This window comes from Pan paniscus, chromosome 10 (assembly GCF_029289425.2).
Source record: "Pan paniscus chromosome 10, NHGRI_mPanPan1-v2.0_pri, whole genome shotgun sequence".
In the NCBI taxonomy this organism is placed as follows: domain Eukaryota; kingdom Metazoa; phylum Chordata; class Mammalia; order Primates; family Hominidae; genus Pan; species Pan paniscus.
Window position 1 is genome coordinate 68,264,108 of NC_073259.2, and position 23,211 is coordinate 68,287,318.

At 34.3% G+C, this 23,211-nt stretch overlaps 1 protein-coding gene across 7 annotated transcripts in view; it reads right to left on the bottom strand.

Annotated features, from left to right (window-relative positions):
• Nucleotides 1-23,211, bottom strand: part of CCDC91 (coiled-coil domain containing 91) — a 388,370-nt gene that overhangs the window by 26,660 nt on the left and 338,499 nt on the right. For 4 of the 7 annotated variants that reach the window (XM_008954274.6, XM_063593138.1, XM_063593137.1 and 1 more), the window contains one exon: nucleotides 3,471-4,574. In XM_008954274.6, coding sequence (XP_008952522.1) covers nucleotides 4,464-4,574 — 111 coding nt within the window. In that variant the 3' untranslated portion in view covers nucleotides 3,471-4,463. Of the gene's footprint in view, nucleotides 1-3,470; nucleotides 4,575-23,211 lie in introns of those variants that run through there. The other 3 variants (XM_055095798.2, XM_063593136.1, XM_055095799.2) reach the window with 1 other exon arrangement.

Sequence of the window (23,211 nt, forward strand, 5' to 3'; positions counted from 1 at the left end):
AGGTTTCTCTGTGGACTATTTAATATGTATAATTGAGAATATGCATCTAAAATTCTAAGGAATAGGCATAAAACACATATTTCTGAACACAAGTATTCTTCCTGTGCAGAAATGCCAGTATATCAAAGGATTTATATTAAGTAGAATCACTGTTGCACTTTGAATTCATTCACATAGAAGTGAATACACCTTACTCTTCAATGACCCTAGCTGGTTATTTATCTGGATTGCTTGGAACCATATAGACCAGTTTTATAAAAATCTTATTTGATATTTCTACCTAGTTTACTGCATTTTCTGTAACTACAACCAACTGACACAGAGTATAGAAGTTTTTTCCTGCTTTATGAGAAAAAAAGAGAAAATTATAAGAAAAACATGTATTGTTGCTTATTTTTATCTATAAAAAGCCAAGAATCATAAAAACATATTAGTTTGCCTATAAAATTATAACATATAATGAATTTTAAAGAATAGCTCACTGAGACAGTAAGTATAAACTTACTAATAGAATCACTAAGTGTTAAACATTTTTGTAGAGTTGAATTAAACATTTACATTTGGCAGCTAATCAGGCAAAAAACCAAAAAATATTATAGGAAAAATGTTTCAAAAAATGTAGTGCTGTTTAGTGGTTGTAACAATTTCAGAAAAAAGTACCTCAATAAAAGGGACAAAACTCAAAATTCATTACATATATATCTTGTCACAAGAAATCTACTATCTATCTCAGTATCTGAGCTGTGTTGAAGTCAGCAATTTGTACATTCTGTGGCTTCATTTTTTTTTTTCTTTTTAAATCAGCTACCAGACTTCTGAGAACCGAATGTTTGCCAGGACTGAGTCAAATTTTCCTACCTTTTGACTAAGTTTGTTTCTTGATTTCTGTGTATTTCTCACAACAAGGCCAATTTGTATCACAATTCAGAGTCAGAAATGAATTGAAAAATACTGTCAGATATTCTTGGCATCGTTATCACCAGGACTCACACACTGCTCTGGACATTCCCTGATCTGACCCAATCTTAAGCACCTCTCCTCTCTTTACACATAACTTCCACTGGGCCCTCTGAATCTTCTACTCTTGATCACAAAACTTTATGCACTCAGTCTGTCCTCTAAACGTTGTTGCTCCCTATGTGTTCCAACTCCAAACTGACGGACCAGTAGGTTTAATGCTGTTCTATGGCCCTCTCAAGCAGACGCTGTTTACTCTCGTAGCTAGGCCCCTCTCAGCACCATATGAAATGATTTCACATATAATTTCCCATATGTTCTTCCCTACTTATATTTAGAGGATCTTCTAAATGTGAGTAGCACATTTCAATCAATGTGATTTAGTCATTTGAGTATCATCACTGGAAATGCAGAGTTCATTTTAGAGTTTTCGGAAATTTTACTGATTTATATAGAAAGTAGGTTTTACTGTTTTATGAGCGTTAATTTTCTTACAGGATCTCATTCAGAAACACAGCAACTTTAGCTAAATCCTTTAAAGCGGTAGTCAGAATCTATTAGCTGGGAATTAGTTGGTTAATTACATTGCAGGTGCAATAATTGTTTTATTGATTGATTCAATTGTTTATTAACTCAATTATACACTAAGTCCTCACTACAGGCTAGGCACTATGAAATGCATTGATATAACCAACAAAACAGATGTGGTCTCTCTGCTTAGGAGGAGGCAGACATAAATAAAAACACAAATTATTAATTATAAATAACAATTAAAACATTATTTAATTATATAAGTACTCCATAGGAAAAGTTCAATATATAGTGACTCCAGGAATGGGGACAATTTAAGGGGGAGCAACTTGTTGAGAATGAATGCTTGGGAAGGTGGGGTAAGAAAACAAAACCAGATCAAAGAAAATTCTACCTGCTCTTTCCCTTCTACTTATATATACCAATGATTGGTGAGCAAGTAGCCTGTGGATTATGGGGGACTGGGTGTGCTAAAAATGTGTTTATCAGTTAAATTCAGAGAACAGTTTTAGTTTCGCCTGGCTTAAAAAAAGAGCCCAGCAGTCACAACTGTGGGCTCTCATATATAGTGATAACATCCACTTACTGTGATGCTGATGGTGATGCCTACAAGTAAGGAGCCTGTGGATTCAGAACACATTGGCTTTCTGCTTTTTGTTAGCAGAGTCTTTGGAGATATGGCAGAGCTGTTTACTAGTATGTAAACAGAAGACTAGAGGCAGAGTGCTTTGATCAAAGTCTCCTTTTCTTTTGGAGTTTTATAAATATTTTCCAGGTTTATATATACATTTTTTATTATTCAGATGTATTACTCTTTTAAATATAGAGAACATTTCCTGATTCCGTTCAGTTTAATTGTCAGATAAAAAAAAGAAGTTATAATAATAGATAACTGACTCACTGAAGAATAACACCAATCATAGGGACATTGTTCTGGTTTTGATTTCAAAGCAATCACTGAGTAAGCCTCCTTTGAAATGGAACGTGAGTCAGCATTCAGCAAAGCTGAGTTTAAACCTCTACTCTAGATTCTGAGTGACAGAAAGCTTTTAAATAGGGCACTGTTTGTTCATAGTTTTGGGTATCTGTGATTTACTTGGCTTTGTTAGACAATAGAGGCTTTGGTTCAGTTATATTTTTAACATTCCTTAAAATAAATCAAAGAGTGTTCCCATTTTGGATGCGGATTGGTACGGTAGAGGAAATGAGGAGCCAACAAGTGCCAAGTATCCAGGGATTACATGCTGGGATCTGTGCTTGACTGCTTTGGTTAATGTTTTTTGGTTGCACATAATAGAAACTGGCTCTGGCTAGCTTAAGGGAAAAAAGTAAGTGGAAGAATATTGGAATATTCAATATAACATATTGGAAGAATATTCAGGTATCTCACAGAATCTGAGACTCAGGAAAAAAAGGGTTGGGGTCACCTCTAACCTCAGAAATAGGGGTTCATGTCTGTCTCCCTATGGTAAGGAAGCTGAAGTGATGTCACCATAAGACTTTTCGTAAGAGGCCCACTTGGGGTCAGGTCTTCACCTGTGGGTCAGTCAGTCAAGGTTAGAGGGGCAGAATGCTATGCTTTAGCCACTTGTTTGTAGGTACTCACACCTGTATTTTGTGATTAATTTCCAGAGAAAGGGAAATTATTATAAACTGGAGGCTATACCAGCAAGCACTATATGGGGTACTTTACAAGATTTATTTTTTTAATAGCCTATAAAAATCACTCTTTCTACCTCACAAATGAGAAAACTGAGACTCAAATTAGTTAGGCAGCTTGTCTAAGGATCTACAATTAAAATTTAGCAGGGCTAGAAGGCCAAGCAGGTCTATAAGGAAGGCTAATCTTGTTCTTAAAATATTCGAGTAGTGTGATAAAACGACTTAGGATAGAAAATTTCAACTTGAGAAAGAAAAATTCTAAAAAAAAATAAAATATATTTTTTAAAGAAATTAAAAAAAAACAAAAAGTAACAATCAAATAAGTTTGGGAGCTCTTTTTATTACACTGAGAAATCTCAGAAAAGTACAAAGCCCATGAAAGTAGATGCATTTCAGAAAATAAGATAAAACATTTGCATACATACATATTAATTACATTTTAGTTTTGAATTAAAAATATTCATGATTTTGCATTGAAGCATCCTGCCTGTGAATTAAGTACATTCTGAAATACTGGGAAAAGATTTCATATATCCTGTACTTGAACCTAAATTCCTATAAATGGCTGAGTTATATTCTCTTTCTAGAGATTAAGTTCACAATTTGATTTGTAGACTAATGGTTTTATTGATTCAAAGTATCTTTAAAGAGCAGAAATAGGAAACAAGCATATACCACACACACCCCTTTAGTTTAAGTGATATATCAGATCAAAGTTGAATTAATATAATAATCTTTAGTGCTTTTAATTGTATTGTTTGTTTTCAGTAGACCAATGAAAATACATAGATCCAACTGCAGAAGAGGTTAGGTAATGCCGGAATGATTCTCTATCATATCGGTGTTTTATTTCCAATTATACAGATAAATAAATGATGTTGAAATCCATGCTATTTCTATCCTCAAAATAAGATAAATGTATGGTTACATTCTAGCATCTCATCAAGAGTCATCATGAAACAATAATATATTTACTACTTTTGCAAAATAATATATAATAGACTCCCACAGGCTATAAAGTTTACTTAATTAATTTTGGTAATGTGGCACTTTACAATGGCTTTTGGGTCATATCATACTCTGTTGCTGCTACTACTACTACTAATAAAATAACAGTAAATGTAAAGAAGAAACCAAAAGAAAATAAATTAGATCACTTGATAGTTCTAAATATTGTTTTGGTTTATCCTTGGACTGGAAATCAATTCTACATGATTTGGAAAAAAAATAAACACATCTTTATAATTCAGAGTGTGTATTTTGAAGGTGTAATATGATTTATCCAATGCCAGTGTGGGTTTGTCATGTTCTTTTTATTCAATGTCAACTGGTTCCGTAGCTATTAAAGCACTTAACTGTTTCTGTGCACAGGAGAGGAACAGTTCCAAACTGGACAGGCTTCTTTGGCGGATGACTTGATCGAGCTGTTTAATTTTTTTAAAGAGAGAGAGAAAGAGAAAAAAAATACTGAGTTGAAGGATAAAGAATATTATGTCTCTGAAGCCCACTAGAAAAAACGTTCCAGATGAGACAATTTAGGAAATCAAATAGTACTTTAAACTGAATGACAGTAAAGTCACTCTTTCTGGCCTAAATCATCTAAGATGAGATGATAATCATTATAGTTTTATAACTGATGTTGTTACTCAGTTATTAGAGAAATATCATACATTTGATCAGAATGATTTCAGAAAACATAAAATAGTATTAAAATGCCAGTTCTTAGTGTACATACGCAACCAAACGTCCACAAATATATTACAGATGCAAGTAACAAAATAAGTACATAGCACAGAAACACAGCATAATCACATCATACACAGGGTTTAGTGGAACAAATTATAAGGGAGGAGATAAACAATTTGCTGAAATTAGAGAAAGTTTTGGGGAAAAGTATGCTTTAAAAAACATTTGAGGCCAGGTGCAGAGGTTCACACCTGTAATCCCAGCACTTTGGGAGGCTGAGGTGGGCGAATCATTTGAGGTCAGGAGTTTGCGACCAGCCTGGCCAACATGGTGAAACACCATCTCTACTAAATATATAAAAAATTAGCTGCACATGGTGGTGCACACCTGTAATCTCAGCTACTTAGGAGGTTGAGGCAAAAGAATTTATTGAACCCGGGAGACAGAGGTTGCAGTGAGCCAAGATTGCGCCACTGCACTCCAGCCTGGGTGACAAAGTGAGACTCTGTTTTAAAAAAATAAAACAACACACAAAATATTTGATATTGTTGAAACTTTTTTTGTTCTTGTCCCTTGGCTAAGGTAGAGATGTTTTATTAGGATGTTTTAATATTTCAATAGCAAACTCATATGGTAAACGAAACAAGAGGGTTAGTAAGGGAAATCATTTGGATTATATATAATAAAGAACTCTCTGGATGGTAAACATTATTGGATATAAGAAGAAAAGCTTCAAACTTTTTGGCCCTAAAAAATTTGCCCATAGGGTAAAAATAACAAAACTAGGCAAACACATTCCCTATAGGTTACAGAACAATGGAGGAATTAAAAGACAAATAAATTCCATTTCATAATATACTTGTCATACTTATGTAAAAGTTGTCATTCTTCTCACAAGCCCCTGCATCCCCCACAAAGGCAAACCCGAACAATAATTCTCTATTAAAGTATACTTCCATAATCTACTATACTCAAAATGGCTGAAAAATTGGATGACTAAAATATTGAAATATTCTAAGAATTAAACAAACAGAATCACTATATTTAGCAAAATGCTCCTGTAAAATAATTGAACTATACTGAATCCCTTCAATTCCAATATTCGGAGATTCTATTATATATACAGAAGTAAGATTTCTGCTTATCATTTTTCCTCACAGTTTTTTTTCCTTCTTCCTCTACTGGATGATACCTTCAGGTGAATACATACCTTATGCTTATAAGACTATTAAACAAAAGAGATCTTAGAATGTAAGACCCAGGTACGCAGAAATCTTGTCTGTCTTGCTAACTACTTTATCCCTAGCATCTAGAGGGGGTCTGGCACATGTTAGACAAGCAATAAATATTTGCTGAGATTGAATGAATCAAGATACATAACCCCAATCAAACAAGGCAATCTACTGGAAAATGACAGATGTACTTTTAATGCTAAGAACCAAAGCATGCTAACCTAATCTAAAAGATACATGGGAGATTAAAGTCATAGTTTTAAAAGTTTCATTTTAATATATGTAAAACAGATTGAAATCTAAGTATTTTCAGCTTCTAAAATTATTTTGCACTTGGTCCAAATTAAACAGTACAGAAGAATATACCAATACTCAGTTCCAGTCCATTCTCCAGTGATTTCTGTCTACTTTTGGATGTTTTTAAGCATTTAAAGATGGGTTTTTAAAAATATGTGGTCCACATCTTATAATCCTTATAATTCTTAAGTTTGAGAGGGTCCACACAATCACTTTATTTCATTGCCATTACTGGAAGTTTTCCCTATCTCATTTTAAAAAATTGCTTAACTGTATTTCATAATTTATTTAGCTACTTTCCCATTGACAGACATGTAAGTTTATTCTAACTTTTTTGTTGTTTTTCAAGCAATAAAATTTACAACCTGAGTGCACACCCTTCAAAAGATGTTCAAGGTACTGAAATCTGTCACATCTGCGTATTGTAAATTGTGATACATATTGCCAAATTTCTTTCCAGAGAGTATACTAAGTTATCAGTCCCAACTGCAGTGTTATAGAGGATCAGTGTCTCTTGTTTTTTTTTCCTTTTAAACCGTTGCATAGTTTTCATTTTATAGTTATAATATATGTAACAGATATTTTAATATTCTAAAGCATTATATTCACAGACATTAAGATTGTTCATAATATTTGGCTATTATAATTAAGGCTGTAATGAACATCCTTCAACATAGACCTCTGTATACACATGCTAGTATAGCTTGTGGAAATTGTATGAGCCAAAGAATATGTAGTTTGCAATGCTACCTCCAATTATAAATCAGCTTTCCATATATGCAGGAACCTGTCTTTAGGCTCTCCATCCTGTTCCCTTGAACAATTCACCTATCTCTACACAAATGTAATGCTATTTTAATTACTACAGCTTTATAATAAACCTTAATATATCATATATTGCCAATATAAAATATTTCAGAAGAATATAAATTAGTAGGCATTTGTAAGAAAACTGAGTTTAAGAAGGAAGTGACCAGACTACAGATAGTCTCATAACTCTTTTATCATAGGCACAAAATATAAGCAGAACTCAGCAGTATATTATTTTGAGACATATAAGTAGGCAAAAACCCATTTCTTTTTAAGGTAAGTAAACAATGCAATAAAAACTGAACTGAGGATAGTTGTATTTGGAGGATGAATCTGGCAGGATGAGATACGTAATTCAGTTTGGAGGTGGCTTCATGGGTGTTTGTTTTACTATTATGCTTCATAACTTGTGTACATATAACATATGTGCTAGCTTTAACAATTCAAAATCCTTCACAAATCGCCCAGAACAATCAGGAGATACATTAAAAACAAATATGTCTTAATATCTTAGAATTTTTAGAAGCTAGATAAATGAGAAACTTTTCTCCTTTTGAGGGAATATAGTACAATTTCACAATGTGTAACAAGCATTCAACCTCTGTTGCTAAGTAACAATAATCTGAATTCGTGCATTCGAAATGCGTATTTCTGTAATTTGTTAAGAGGATATATATATAAGGACAAAAAAAGTTTGATAGATTTCTGTTTAAACACACCACACGCTTCTCTTGCTTGTGTTAGATGTCACCAAGGAATTACTGACTATAAGATGGTAGGCATGAAGGTTTTGGTTTTAGGCAGCTGCCAAGGCTCACTTCACATCTTTACCACTCCCTCCCCAGAGCCTCTGAAAGTAAGAATCCTTTAAATAAACAGGAGCACAATACTTTAAGAAGCAACAAGGCGAACCGATACTGTATGAGGAGGAAAACAGAGATTGGGCCATCACCAAGCTGAGCTTCCACTTTTGTGGGTCCCTCTTGGGCATGGTACATAGATCATGGCTGTGGGATGGAACACATACAACCTTTCTCTTATAAGGATGTTGAATTCCTCTCTTTGAAACAAATACATCAAACTGATGTTCTTGGCAAATTCCTGAATTTCAACAGTTACTGTTTTATTAGGCATGACCTTATTATCCTTTATTGAGGTGAGAAGAATTTTGGCAAAATATTCACCTTTTTTGCTCCTTAAGGTATGGGACTTAGTTCTGTATTTGTGGCTTTCATTTCCAAGTGAATCAAAGATTTGTATTCTGTGACACAGTAATGAAAAATATTATGTCCAGAGTAGTGGTGGCAAATATTTTTTTGATATGGGGTTTAAAATCTCTTCATAATACAGTAGCTCTAACCGATTTGTTTTCTCTTCCATTTTCTGTTGCTTTAATTTCTATTCAGCTCTTACACATATCTGAAAAAATCTGGAAATTCTGAAGTTTCTGAAATAGACAACTAGGCTTCAGTTTGCTGGTATAACTGCTGAAAGCCTTTTAGAAGCATACTACTTACTAAATTTTTTAATTTTATTAAGCTTGTGGGGGGAAATAGCATGTCTTCTTAATAATTTCATGTATTAGATTTACCCTTCCATGAGTGTTTCATGCCATTGCAAAAGTAAAAGAAAAATAAAACATCTCTTGACCTTAGCTTTTTATTTGCCAGTCATTAAAATGCAATATGATGGTGAATTTACATTGGTCTAAAGTGCAACATTCAAAGTCAATTACAAACACATCTGGCTTATTTTAATTGGACTGTTTATTAAGAAGACTGTTCACATCCAAAAAGATATAATTCATTGTTTTGAAATATATATATGTGTGTATGTGTATGTGTGTGTGTGTGTCAAATACACGTAGTACTAATTGCACTTTCAATGTTTTGAGCTTCTACCAACAAAATACACTAAGAAATGTGAACATGTTACATCTACCTTTATCAATGTTACTTTTCCAACTTACACTCCTACATATTTTAAATTAATGCTTAAAAATGACTTCATTTTTCCAAAGAGCTAGGATGGCTATCCAGCAAATCCACTCATAGGTAAAGTGACTAGAGAAGACCACTTAGAGAAGGTGGTAATTAAGAGACTTGAAAAGAGACAAGAAGGGAGCTATCTAAAAACATGGGGAAAGAAATTCTCAAGGTAGCTGGAAACACAAGGAAAAAACTCCAAAAGGGGGGTGCAGACTTGGTTTGATGGAGAACTGGTAAGAAATCCATTAAGATTGGAGCAAAATTACCAAGGAGGAGACTGGTAGGGGAGGAGATCAGAGAAGTAGATGGAGGCCAGAGCATAAAGGGCCCTAAAGGTTTGCAGTTTGATGGGAAGACATTGGAGAGTTTTCAGCAGGAGTATGACCATGCTTTGTGTTTGAAAAATATCGTACAAATTATTACGTGGAAAACAGACTGTAGCGGGACAAGAGTGGAAGAAGAAAAGCCAGCTAGGAGACTTTTAGTCTGGAAAAGATATAAATTTGACCAGAATATTGGCAATGGTGGCTTAAGAACAGTTCAGGTTTAGGATTTTAAGACAGGACCAACTTGAGTTGCTGATGGATTGGATGTATAGATGAAAGGAAAAGAGAAATAAAAGGCGATTCTTTGAATAATAGTGTCCTATCCTGAGATATGATAGACTGGAGCTGGAGTGAGTTGGCCAGAGGAAAACTGTTTTGTTTCAGACATGATAAATTTGTCTAATCTTATCAGACATGTTGGAGATATCAGATATAGGGGTCTGCAGTTCAGGGGAGATATCAGGCCTTGAAATAAAAATGTGGATGTCATCTGCATACAGAAGGCATTTAAAGCACAGATAAAAATATTTAGGGAATGAAAGTGGATAAAAGAGAAAAGGTTACAGGACTAAGTCCTGGGACACTCGGGGATGTCCAAGGAAGAGAATACAGTCATGGGTTCTTAGTTTCTGTTTCTGATTGGGCCAGTAAAGTCCCTTCCTCATCGCTCTTTTCTGCTTATCACTAGAAACAGAAACTAAAAACCACGGCTTCAAGCTGCTAAAAACCTAAAGCAAAACAAAACAGAACAAAAACAACAAAATAAGGTGGGTTGCACAAGCTTGCTAGCACATGATCTTGTAAGAGAACAGTGGGATATTCGATTCAACAGATAATTATTGTAATGGGTTGAATTGTGTCCCCCAAAAAGATATGTTCAAGTCCTACCCCCACACCTGTGAATGTGAGCTTATTTGGAAATAGGTTTTTGCTGATGTAATTAAGATGTAAACTGAGATGGGCTCTTACTGGATTAGGGTAGGCCTTCGATCCAATCACTAGTGTCTTTACACGAAGAGAAACAGAGACACAGATACAAAGGAGAAGTCTATGTGAAGATGGAGGCCGAATCACTAGAAGCTAAGACAGAGGCATGGAACAGACTTCCTTAGAGCCTTCGAGAGCATGGCCCTGCTGACATCTTGATTTGGGGCTTCTGGCCTACAGAATTGTGAGAAAATAATTTATCTTGTTTCAAGCCCCTCAGTTTGTTGTAAATTGCCACAGTAGCCCTAGGAAACAAACAGTTATTTTCCAGATTGTTAAGGTCCTCATATATCAGAGTAGTGTTTCTTACAACGTGTTCCACAAAATGCCATTTCTGTACAGCATGTGTCCTGCTTATTAAAAATAAAAAAAAACCTTTAAGTCAAGTAAGTTTGGGAAATGGAGGATTAAAAATGTTCACTTTCTATGAACTTCTCAGAATCACTGAAAGAGACTCTGAACCAATTTCAGGATAATAGTTTTATATAAAATACATGTTAAGAATAATTTGGACTCTAAAATATTCCACATAATCTGGCCAGTGGTTTGAACTAACGCAGTGCTGGGTGCCTTAACTTTGAACGTCAGAAAATTTAGGCCTAACCTCTTCACCACAACATTCAAAGCCATCATTCGCATTCCATGAAGACTTCAAATCAGAGTTCCTGTCTCCTATTCTTTGAGAATACTTCTTGACTTTAGAGTATATTCCACATCTATCTATTTAGATAGTTCAAAAATGTCAACATATAAAGAAGCTGTGTAACTTCCCAGCATGCACAAGATGAATTACAGATGCTCTTTTAGAGCATGAAAAATGGGTATAAAGAGTCTTAAACCCTTTTGACCACAACTAAAGAACTATTTTTTTCTTTTGTTTTAAGATGCCTGGTAAGTAAATTCTCTGTTTTGAGTCATCTAAAGTAAGTTCATTGTATTTGCATAGTTCTGCCTTTTTACCCCAAACTACCATATAATCCACTGGGAAATGGAAATACTCATTTTTGCTCTTCACGAAATCATCTGGGCAGAATCTACTATAACTTTCCATATGTAAAGTTTAATGAATTTGAAAAGAAAATAATTCTGGTAACAACTGTTTCCAACAATTTCCAAAGAAAATCTAAAAATTTCCAAAACAACTTAAAATACAAAAGCCATAGATTTAGAATTTTAGAGAAAAGCAAAGGTGGATAATATTGTATAGTAGCTGCACAGAAATCCTATCTTAGGGTTCTGATCCATAAGGCTATATTTACATATTAATAAATATGTTCCACATCCTACTTTATAGAGTTCAATGGTAAATAAACAATTTATCTCAAATATAAGATGAATTGATTCCGGCAAGGCAGGCTAACTTATCTTAATATGACAGGCCACATAAAGTTTTTCAACCTAATTTGATTACATGCTCCAAAACAATGAAAAACCTTTTCCTATATCTTTTTTTTTCAAGATCATGATATAATAAAAATATTACAATCTGTTGGATAGTCTTTTCTAAATTAAATTAACATAGGGATCCCAAATATATCATTTAGGTTACTGCTGAAGTAACAAACACAACTTCTGCTGTATTTTTATCAATTCAACTTTTATAGATTTTAGCAATCCTATTGTTTCAATCTAAAGAACAATATCTGTCAATTACTATGTATCCTTCCTTTTGTTTTGACCTTTAACAATTTAAACCTAATATTAGCAGAAGTTAGATGACCTTTAAGTTCTTGTCTTCCTATACTACCTTTAAATTCTCAAATGATTGATATTTCACTTTGTGTTTCAATCTACAGAAACAAGCAAGAGAGACTGTCCACAAGTCTTATTCTTGAGTTCTTTGCACACACATATGGAAACTTACTTTATATTACATGACAAATAATCCTATAATGCTAGATTAAGTCTGACCTTTTCTTGTTTTAACTGTTAATACTTGTTGATTGGTAGTACTTGCTCCCTGCTATGCACAGGTGACCTCTTTATGTGCTGTATTAGTTATCTATCGGTGTGCAACAAAGCATCCCAAAACCTAGTGGCTTAAAATGAAAAGCAACAAATATTTATCATCTCACAGTTTCTATGGGTCAAGAAACTGGGCACTGTTACAGGAGTGCCTCTGGGTCATGTTCTTTACTGAAGTTGTAATCAAGTTGTAGGCTAGGACTCTAGTCATCTCAAAGTTCAACTGGGGAAGGACCTGCTTCCAAACCCACTCAGTAGCTGTTGAGAGGCCTCAAAATATCCAGCTCCAATCTAGCCCATGTGAGCCTCTCCATAAGGCTGCCTAATGAGATGGCAGCTGGTTTCCCCCAGAATAAGCAATCCAAGAGAATATGAAAGAAAGCAAGAGTGCACCATGAGAGTGAGAGAGCACTCAAGACAGAAGCCACAATCTTTTAATAGCCCAATCTCACTCAGTTCAGCCGAGACTCAAAGGCAGGGGATTAATAAGGACAAAGTACCATTGGAGACATCTACAATGTATTATCAAATTTTTATTCTCTTGATAACTGTATGAATGAAGCCACTAAGGCTTAGCGAAGTTATGACTTGCCCAAGTAGCAGGGCTAGGACTGAAATCCAGGTGCATATGACACCCAAATCTATTCTTTAAACCACAATACTACACTGCCTTCTCAGATAAGAACTTCAGTTATGGCTAGAGGCCTTGGCACAATATCTGTTTTGCTGTAAATATGCAGGAGTTTCTTGCATTGCATTACACTAATGCAAAAACCTGTCAAGGTGCCAAAAGCCCTGTAGATGCAGTCATTAAACCATGTAATTATCTTCTCTTAATATACAGTAGATTCAGACAGATTTCTTTATAGCAATATACAAATGGTTCCCTGAAAATGCAACAGAAGCATTTAAAAAAGCCTGGCACATTAAATACATCATATAAAAAATCATTGCCTTAAAGAATCTGTAACCTCGGTGGCTATGTACGAAAAGAACAGACTACTTACTACTTTCTAGGTTCATGATGAAATAAAGGAGAAACACGCATAAAGACAATGTGGGGTACAAATCTCACCTTGTGCTACCTGCTAGGCTTGTACAATCTTTGCCTGCTTGCTTTCATATTTCCACTACTGATAAAACTGGCTAAGTACACAAGTGAAAGCTGCCTGATTCCCACTAGGAATTCTAATTCCTTGGTATTCAAAATTAAACCAAGGTAACAAAGCACCACTTAATTAAATGAAAGTTACTGTGAACAGACTTTTTCTCTCTTTTTACATAAAAAGAGCTGCTCTTCCTCATCATTCAGGATTTTACAGTGATGAATCACTGAAGTCTTAAACAAACAAACAAAAATAATACCACCTATCTGGCACATTTTAAAACAGATTTATCCTACTGAGGGAACCAAGCAGGAAAACGCCCTCCTTGTCAGTACTCTTAAAATCACTGCTGCCTCCCACCTGGATCTAAGAATGTAAGAAAATCCTAACATCCCTACTTCTTGTAAACAAGTAAAGGAGATTTTCTTTCAGTTAAGAAAGCTAAACTGGGATGTTATTGCCTAAAAATGGCAATAGCACCTTCTCAAACAGATGTTGAAAAATAACACTAAACACCTATCCTAAGCCAAAAGAACAAAGCTGGAGGCATCATGCTACCTGACTTCAAACTATACTACAAGGCTACAGTAACCAAAACAGCATGGTACTGGTACCAAAACAGAGATATAGACCAATGGAACAGAACAGAGCCCTCAGAAATAATGCCACATATCTACAACTATTTGATCTTTGACAAACCTGACAAAAACAAGAAATGGGGAAACGATTCCCTATTTAATAAATGGTGCTGGGAAAACTGGCTAGCCATATGTAGAAAGCTGAAACTGGATCCCTTCCTTACACCTTATACAAAAATTAATTCAAGATGGATTAAAGACTTAAACGTTAGACCTAAAACCATAAAAACCCTAGAAGAAAACCTAGGCAATACCATTCAGGACATAGGCATGGCAAGGACTTCATGTCTAAAACACCAAAAGCAATGGCAACAAAAGCCAAAATTGACAAATGGGATCTAATTCAACTGAAGAGCTTCTGCACAGCAAAAGAAACTACCATCAGAGTGAACAGGCAACCTACAGAATGGGAGAAAATTTTTGCAATCTACTCATCTGACAAAGGGCTAATATCCAGCATCTACAATGAACTCAAACAAATTTACAAGAAAAAAACAAACAACCCCATCAAAAAGTGGGCGAAGGATATGAACAGACGCTTCTCAAAAGAAGACATTTATGCAGCCAAAAGACACATGAAAATATGCTCATCATCACTGGCCATCAGAGAAATGCAAATCAAAACCACAATGAGATACCATCTCACACCAGTTAGAATGGCAATCATTAAAAAGTCAGGAAACAAGAGGTGCTGGAGAGGATGTGGAGAAATAGGAATACTTTTACACTGTTGGTGGGACTGTATACTAGTTCAACCATTGTGGAAGTCAGTGTGGCAATTCCTCAGGGATCTTTAACTAGAAACAGCATTTGACCCAGCCATCCCATTACTGGGTATATACCCAGAGGATTATAAATCATGCTGCTATAAAGACACATGCACATGTATGTTTATTGCGGCACTATTCACAATAGCAAAGACTTGGAACCAACCCAAATGCCCAACAATGATAGACTGGATTAAGAAAATGTGGCACATATATACCATGGAATACTATGCAGCCATAAAAAATTATGAGTTCATGTCCTTTGTAGGGACATGGATGAAGCTGAAAACCATCATTCTCAGCAAACTATCGCAAGGACAGAAAACCAAACAGCGCATGTTCTCACTTATAGGTGGGAATTGAACAAAGAGAACACTTGGACACAGGAAGGGGAACATCACACACCGGGGCCTGTTGTGGGGTGGGGGGAGGGGGGAGGGATAGCATTTGGAGATATATGTAATGTTAAATGACGAGTTACTGGGTGTAGCACACCAACATGGCACATGTATACATATGTAACTAACCTGCACATTGTGCACATGTACCCTAAAACTTAAAAAAAAACCTAAAAATAAAAAAACCCTAAAATTAAAAAAAACCCCAAAAAGAAAAATAAGAAAAATAACACTAAACACCTATCAAAAAGAATATATAAGAAGTTAGAGATTATAGCAAAACCTGCCAGTTGCCTCTCTAATATGTACTTTTCTTTATCAATAGAGCTCCCATTTAATTTTAGGAATTATGGACACACATGCAGGCCATTATTCCCAACATTTCCTCCCAGCTGGAAATAGCCAAGAAATGAGAGTGGCAGTTATTGGGCGAAATCATCAACAGTGCTCCTTAAAAGTGGGACAGACACTTGTTCTTTTCCCCTTTTGTTCCTTGGATTTTTGTTTTCTTCCCCCAGTCATCACAAATATCTTTGCTGGAGCTCTGGCAGTCATTTTTGTAGCCTTAATGATGTAAGTCAATGCTAAGAATAGAAAAAGTACAAAGACAGAATGATTTCTGAATCCTTTTATGACTTTGTTTAGCTTCTGTACTAGCTCTGAACTGTTTACTTCTGACCTTGCTTATGCTGTTGTTATTTCTAGTTTATGGTACAAGGAGGCAAATATAAATCCTAAGTGATAAAGGTACCAACTTTACACTGTGCATATCTGTTACAACAAAAACAAAACTTTAGTTTTTAGATGATCAGCTTGAGAAGTTGAGAACAAGTTCAAAATACTAAATAAATGACACTAAAATTTATGGAAAAGTTGGAAATTTTAATGTGAAGACTGGAAAACAACCAATGGAATAGAATTTCCTATAATAGCTTAAGAGTCTATGAAGAGTAAAAAAATTGTAATGATCAAGCTATGCTTATTACCTGAACATATATGTACGAAAGAAAATTTGTCTAACTTGCATTGGCAAGTGCCTCCTCCTTTTTTTCCCCCCTTTCTCTGCTATGTAGAGCATCTGCAGTTATAGCTAGAATAGTGAAAAAGAAAAAAACAGCACCTAAAAATGTTAAAAATATGTTATGGGGATGGATTTAAAACTACAGCAATGAAATGTTGCCAAAACAACAAATTTAACTCAGGTCCTGAAAAAAATATAAGGTTCCTAATCAACTTAAAATCATAAATATCATGGATAAAATATGATAGTAGGTTTTCCCCAGAACAAGCTGGTTCTGCAGAATAATTTTGATTGGCAGGATCTTATGGCATATATATTTATACTGAATATCAGTTTCAGTCTCAATATTTTGATGCTCATTTTCTATTCACCAGTTTTAACAGTACATATTGTTTTAAGTTGCCACAATCACTTCTGGAACAAAAAGGTATTTAAATTAATAAATACTTTAAGAAAGAATGAGTAGAACCAAAGACATTCTGATCAAAATCATCATTTAGGAAAATTTGTCCCAATGATAATAAAAGCATTAAAAGTTAATGCTGAAAGTAAACTTCTTATATCCCAAGCAGTGTTCTAAGCAATTTACACATGCTAACTCATTTATTTCTCATAATAATCATAAATTAAGTAGGCAGTATTTTATCTCCATTGTACAGAAGAACAAACTGGCCCAGAAAGGTTAAAGTACTTGTCTAAATGTACACATCCAATAAAAAACAAAGTTTGGTTTTCATCCAGAAAATCTGATTTAAAATCCCATACTCCTAATTGTATACTATATTTCTCTATGATGAAACATATTTCTAGGTCATGCTATAGTTTAATGCTAGGTTTTTCAATAAAATGAGACAATGCAGTGATGTTAAACAAATGAAAGCAAGAATAGGCCAATGATCTTTCTGTCCTTTTCATTTAAAACCTGCAGGGGCATTTACAAACCACAATTGGTAGCATTTTAGATAGAAATTTCGTAAGTTAATGTCATAACTGTGGAATCTATGAGCTGGCGTAAAAGCTTTTGCAACTTTTGTTTCTTTTTCAGTCATTCTCTTTTCTTGTCAACTAACACTGGCCTACTATATTTGATTTTTAGGCATCCCAAACAAGGAAATTGTTGTAAACAATTCCTATAGAACTGGTCCCTTTGCCATTATCTGCATTCTAAAATGTTATTTCAATAGATAAAACTTTCCATTTCCCACTATATATATATATATATTTTTTGAGATTGAGTCTTGTCCTGTCACCCACGCTGGAATGCAGTGGTGCTATCTCGGCTCACTGCAAGCTACGCCTCCCGGGTTCATGCCATTCTCCTGCCTCAGTCTCCCGAGTAGCTGAGACTATGGGCGCCCACCACCATGTCTGGCTAAATTTTTGCATTTTTTAGTAGAGACGGGGTTTCACCGTGTTAGCCAGGATGGTCTTGATCTCCTGACCTCATGATCTGCCCACCTTGGCCTCCCAAAGTGCTGGGATTACAGGCATGAGATACCGCGCCAGGCCCGTTTCCCACATATGTTTTATAGGTGAGAACAAAGTTCAGAATAAAATCTGGTAAAAGTTACTTAAAATGTTTTATGTTACCAATCTTTACCAAGAATCATTTCTACTGTACTGAAGTTAGGGAGTAATATTAATAAGGGCAAAGGGAGAATAATTTTGTTTTTTAAAAAAGTTATCCAAGTGCACACTGCAACTGGGATGCCACTAAAATACCATATGAATTAGTCATGCTATCCTAAGAGATCTGCTCTTTGCTGCAGTGTCCTCTCTGAGGATCCAATTAATTCATGCAAATGCACTGAAACTCTTTGTCTTCTTCTGTTTTAACATAAATAAATGACATTGTGCAAGGGAATGGAAGGATCAAGTAATAAAAATAATCTGTGGTCAAATGCAGACTATTATCATATAGACATTCCATGGGTATGGCTTATCCATGTGATTTGCCACTTCATTTCCTATATAGATATCATTATGCCCGGATGAAAAATAAAGATAGTTTTGCTGATGTAGTTCCAGATTTCTTTAAATAAAAGATACTAAGGAGTTTAAAAGTATTCAGGAAATACCAAGACAGCTGTACCAAATGAAACTATACACATTAAACATCTGTTAAATGTATGCATGCCAAACAGCAAATCTAATCATATTTTCTGAACACTTGTAGGTCCTACCTACTTTTCTATAAAAACCTGGAAGTCAAAAGCTGTATGAGTGTCTCATTTTATAGCTCTTTATTTCTTCAATAAAAACACTGATGTATATTTTTAATTTTACAGTCAGCATATATACACACACAAACTTTACCAAAAATATAGTCTTTTGGTGATAGCAGAGGTTTAGATTTAAATGGATTAAGTGTCTAACCTTGCCTGGGTTGGTTAAATGATAGAGAAATGAGGGAAAGCAGGAATAACGTTTGGAGAGGATGATCACTACACTAATGCAGACTTAAAAGTCCTCTGCAGTAGTTTTTCTCAAATATAGCATTAGAGCTAGGAGTACCAAAAGTTCATTAGTTCATGGATTAGTCTAAAAAGTACCAATATGGATTCCATTTTTAAAGGAGTCTTGAACCATAATTAAGAAAAGACATGTTTGAGTCTTGCTTAGTTAAGATCAGCAATTGAAGGATTGAGGCCTCCAGGGAGTATCAGGAAGAGTTTCTACACATGTCCCGTAGACAGGAAAAAAAATCGTAAGTGCTGGATTTGGTTGAGAAACTGACCATTTGGAGCAATCATCAAACAATGGGACAAAATCCCAGGAAGCAAAGAAAGCTTGACTGGCATTTCCTTGCCTTGTAGAACTTCACCTTACTATTTGATGCTCCCTCTACAAGGTTCCTTATATTGGAAAAGCCAATGACCTGTCATGGTCATTGGTATATAACTATTCATAAAAAAGTTGTATAAATTATAAATATTAAAACTGAGAATTCCTTCCTTCATTTCACTGTGTTCACTTATGATTTTCAAAGGAAGTCTCAAAAGTAGGATGGAAAGTAAGCACTGCCTAAATTATGATCATTATTCTTAGTTTACAGATTAGGAAATTAAAATACCAAAAAGTTCTATGTCTGAAATCAGTAGCATAACCATAGTTAGAACATGTAAGTGTCTAGCTCCAGAATCTGAACTCATACTGCTACAATGAATTAACGTACATAGTTTTATGATAGAAGATGAAGATTTAATAAAAATAATATGTGTAGTGTGGTTATCTTTTTAAAACAACTTTATTACATTTTTAAGGAAGAATAAGTAATACAGTAAAAGACTATTCAGAACCTAAAATAAAACAAATATAAGAAAAAATTAATGAACAAAAACATTTGATTAGAATCAAAATATCCATATGTGCTAAAGTACTTCTCTTGATCAAATCAAATAGTAAAGTTAGTGGAAAGGCTATGGAAACACTTTTCAAATAATGCGTGAAAAAAAATTGTAGCAAAACGACATTTAAAAATCTGGTTCTCATTATTCTGTTATTTTATTCTAAAAAGGCAAGGGAGAAGAGGAGCATGATAAATAAATATATATTAAAGGTCATTGTAATGGCTATATTTTCTGTATTTTTGACTTATAAAGAGAACTACATACTTTTAAATTACATGTACAACAAAATAATCTTTGATAATACAAAGAAGGGAAAGTAAACAGATATATTTTTTATCAAATAGTCACAACATCTCAACTATAGTCACTAATAATAAGCAATTTAAGTGTGGTTTATTGGCAAAATTACTTAATCATTAATTACTCGATAGTCAAAACCACAAAAGTTAGTGAGGAAGCAAAGATTCAAAGATAGTACATATTTTACAGCCACGTAAACTATTGATGGAAAATAAAACGAACAAATTTAATTTAAAAATAAGAACTATTTACTGTGGAAACTTGCACATAATTAAGACTATAGGTGTCTGGTTTTGACTCTGAATAAGCCAGGCACAATTCTACGAATCTCAAAAAATGGAAAAGAGATTCAATGAAAATATTTTAAAATAGAATTATGTTATATGTAAAAGCAAGCAACTTGATTAAAGCTTCTTGGAGACATGTGCTTTGCTTATAAATTAAGCATAATAAATATTAAAGAAATGCACTGATATAATTTCCAGATCACCTATGCCACTGGGGCTACCGTAACTAATCAACAGTGCCCAAATAGGGCATACTATGAGGAAATAATAGTTGTATCTTCTTGGTAGGTGTTTAATAAAGGTTTTCTGAATGAACGAATGCTACTAACCCATAAGTTTTGAGACAGTTTTCAAACAGAACTTATACTGAGCCATCTCAATATTATTTTCATGGACCAATAGCCAATGATACCCATTTTCTTCATGGCTGATAAAAGTTAGAGGTACAATACATCATATGAAATAGAGAAAACTAACTATAAACCAGTATATTACAAATCCTTGATACTGTTCTCAAATTGATTTAATTCAGTGGTCTTCAAATACTAGGTCTTGTATGACCCTCACATATATTTAAGTTGCCATCTAAAACTTTATCATAAGCTTCCTAGTTATAAAACATGGAGTTTCCTGTGTACTATGCTTGTTGACATAATAACTCGAACAGTTACTCTTTCTGATATAACCTATGTATAACTAACCATCACTTATTTAAAAAATATATGAACATATTAACTAGAAAATTTTACATCATTCCTTCTCTTTCCTTAAACTTTTGTATTCATCCCTCTGTCTCTCCCATTTTATCCTTGTAATATATCTTATGCATAAAACTTAGTTGTCATCTATTTACTTCTCTGAAATATATATAGATATTTAAAAACTAAAAATAATTGCTATGACTGTAAATCCACTAATCCCTTTTAGGCATTAAATTACAATTTTTTTGAGTCCCTTCAATGTGACATAATAAGATACTACATGAATTAATGACTACTCCATTGTAAATCCACATTTCACTAGACATATTAGCAATATTTGATAGGGATATTCACCCCTCCATCTCAATCACTTTTTTCACTTTCCTTGTGGGCCATCACCTTTTTTACTTCATCTCATAAAGGTATTCCATTTGCTCATTTAGCTCTAGCCATCCTGTTCTCCTTACCTTTTCTCAAAGGTTCTCTTCTTTATCAGTCAGGCTTTTGTATATGTTGTGCCCTCTATAAGGAACTTCCTTCTTCAAAATAGCTGCATGACTTGGTCACACTCTCTACATTCAAGTCTCTTTTTAAGTGCCAATTCAGTTAATCTCTGAGGCCTGATCTCACTCACTTTATCTAAAAGAGCACCCCAGCTCTTCATCTGCATCACTAATTCATTACCCTGCTCCTTCCTTATGCTATTTACCATCCCAAAACATCATACTTGATTGTCAGTTCCATACCCCACCAAAATGTAAGCTCCCTAAGAAAAACTAGAAACGCAGGGATTCTGATGTATTTACTTCTGTATTTCCAAAGGCTAGAGCAGTACCTGGCACATGGTGCAGCTGACTAAATGTTTGCTGAATTTACTAAATAAAGAACAAAAATATAGAAGAGACAATTACTTATTTTATTTTAGCAATTGCTCCAAAAAACTAAAGGTATTTTCAAAATTTTCAGAAGTCAAATGATATTCTGCCATCAAAAATAATGTGTGCAAATGACAGAAAACAATTACAAGAAACTGCAAGTTATTTTTCAAAGTACTCAGTACATGAGTGATGGTACTCTTTAAATTTTACATTATCTATTAATAAAATACAGTATCACATGAAAAAGAGGTCTGCATCACTAAATAATAGATAGCAGGTTGCCTTTATTTTTATGGTACACACATATAATCAACCTGAATAGGGGAAAACAAAATTAGTAATAATATGAGATTATTTGAAAATTATATACGTTTTGAAATTTATAAAAAATTTTGATAATTTGTCGAGTCTTAATTTTTATCATAAAATCTTCATTTACTGAGGATCATTCATTTTCCAAACTTTGTTAGATCTATTTAAAGTACTGAGCGCTCTCACCTAATTATTTCTTCACGGCATTACCAATTTTGTGTTTGTGAAACTGGAAGAATTATTTAATGCCATGTTGAAATATCTCTGAAAAGCACATAAGACAATATTCTGGATTGGTCTATCAGTCTGGATAACATTCCAAATCGTAAAACAACCTAGAATCTCAATGTCCTAGTCCGTTTTGTGTTGCTATAATGGACTACCTGAGACTGGGTAATTTATAATGAACAGAAATTTCTTGGCTTATGTTTCTGGAGGTAAGGGACTTTTTGCTGTGATATCCCATGCTGGAAGGGCAAACAGAAGGTGAGAGAGAGCCTCAAGCCCTCTTATAACTGGCATAACACTGTTGCACTGGGGATTAAGTTCCCAACATATGCTTTTTGGGGACACATTCAAACCACAGCACTCAAGGGGTATTTAATTGGACCTAAAGGAGACTCCTTTCAGTGGTCACTGAAAAACTGCTTTATTTAGCAGTTTTTAAAATAACCAGTCCTCTGGTTACTCTTCTTTGTGCACTTCGAATAAAATATTAGCTACAAATATCTTTAAAAATTACTCTTTGAATCCAGGTCACACCATGGAGATATAAAATTATCTCTTAAAAAGAACCATGTTCTTTTCTGCTAACACATCCTTATCCACTCTGAGTATAGGAGAAATGGCCCTGTACCAGTTACTATGGCTGTAAAACAAATTACTGCAAAACTCAGTGGTATAAAATAATTACTAATTATGCTCACAAATTCTATGGTTAGAAATTTGAACACAGCACTGCTGGGACAGCTTGTCTCTGCTCCATGTTTGGGACTTCAGTAGGAAGACTAAA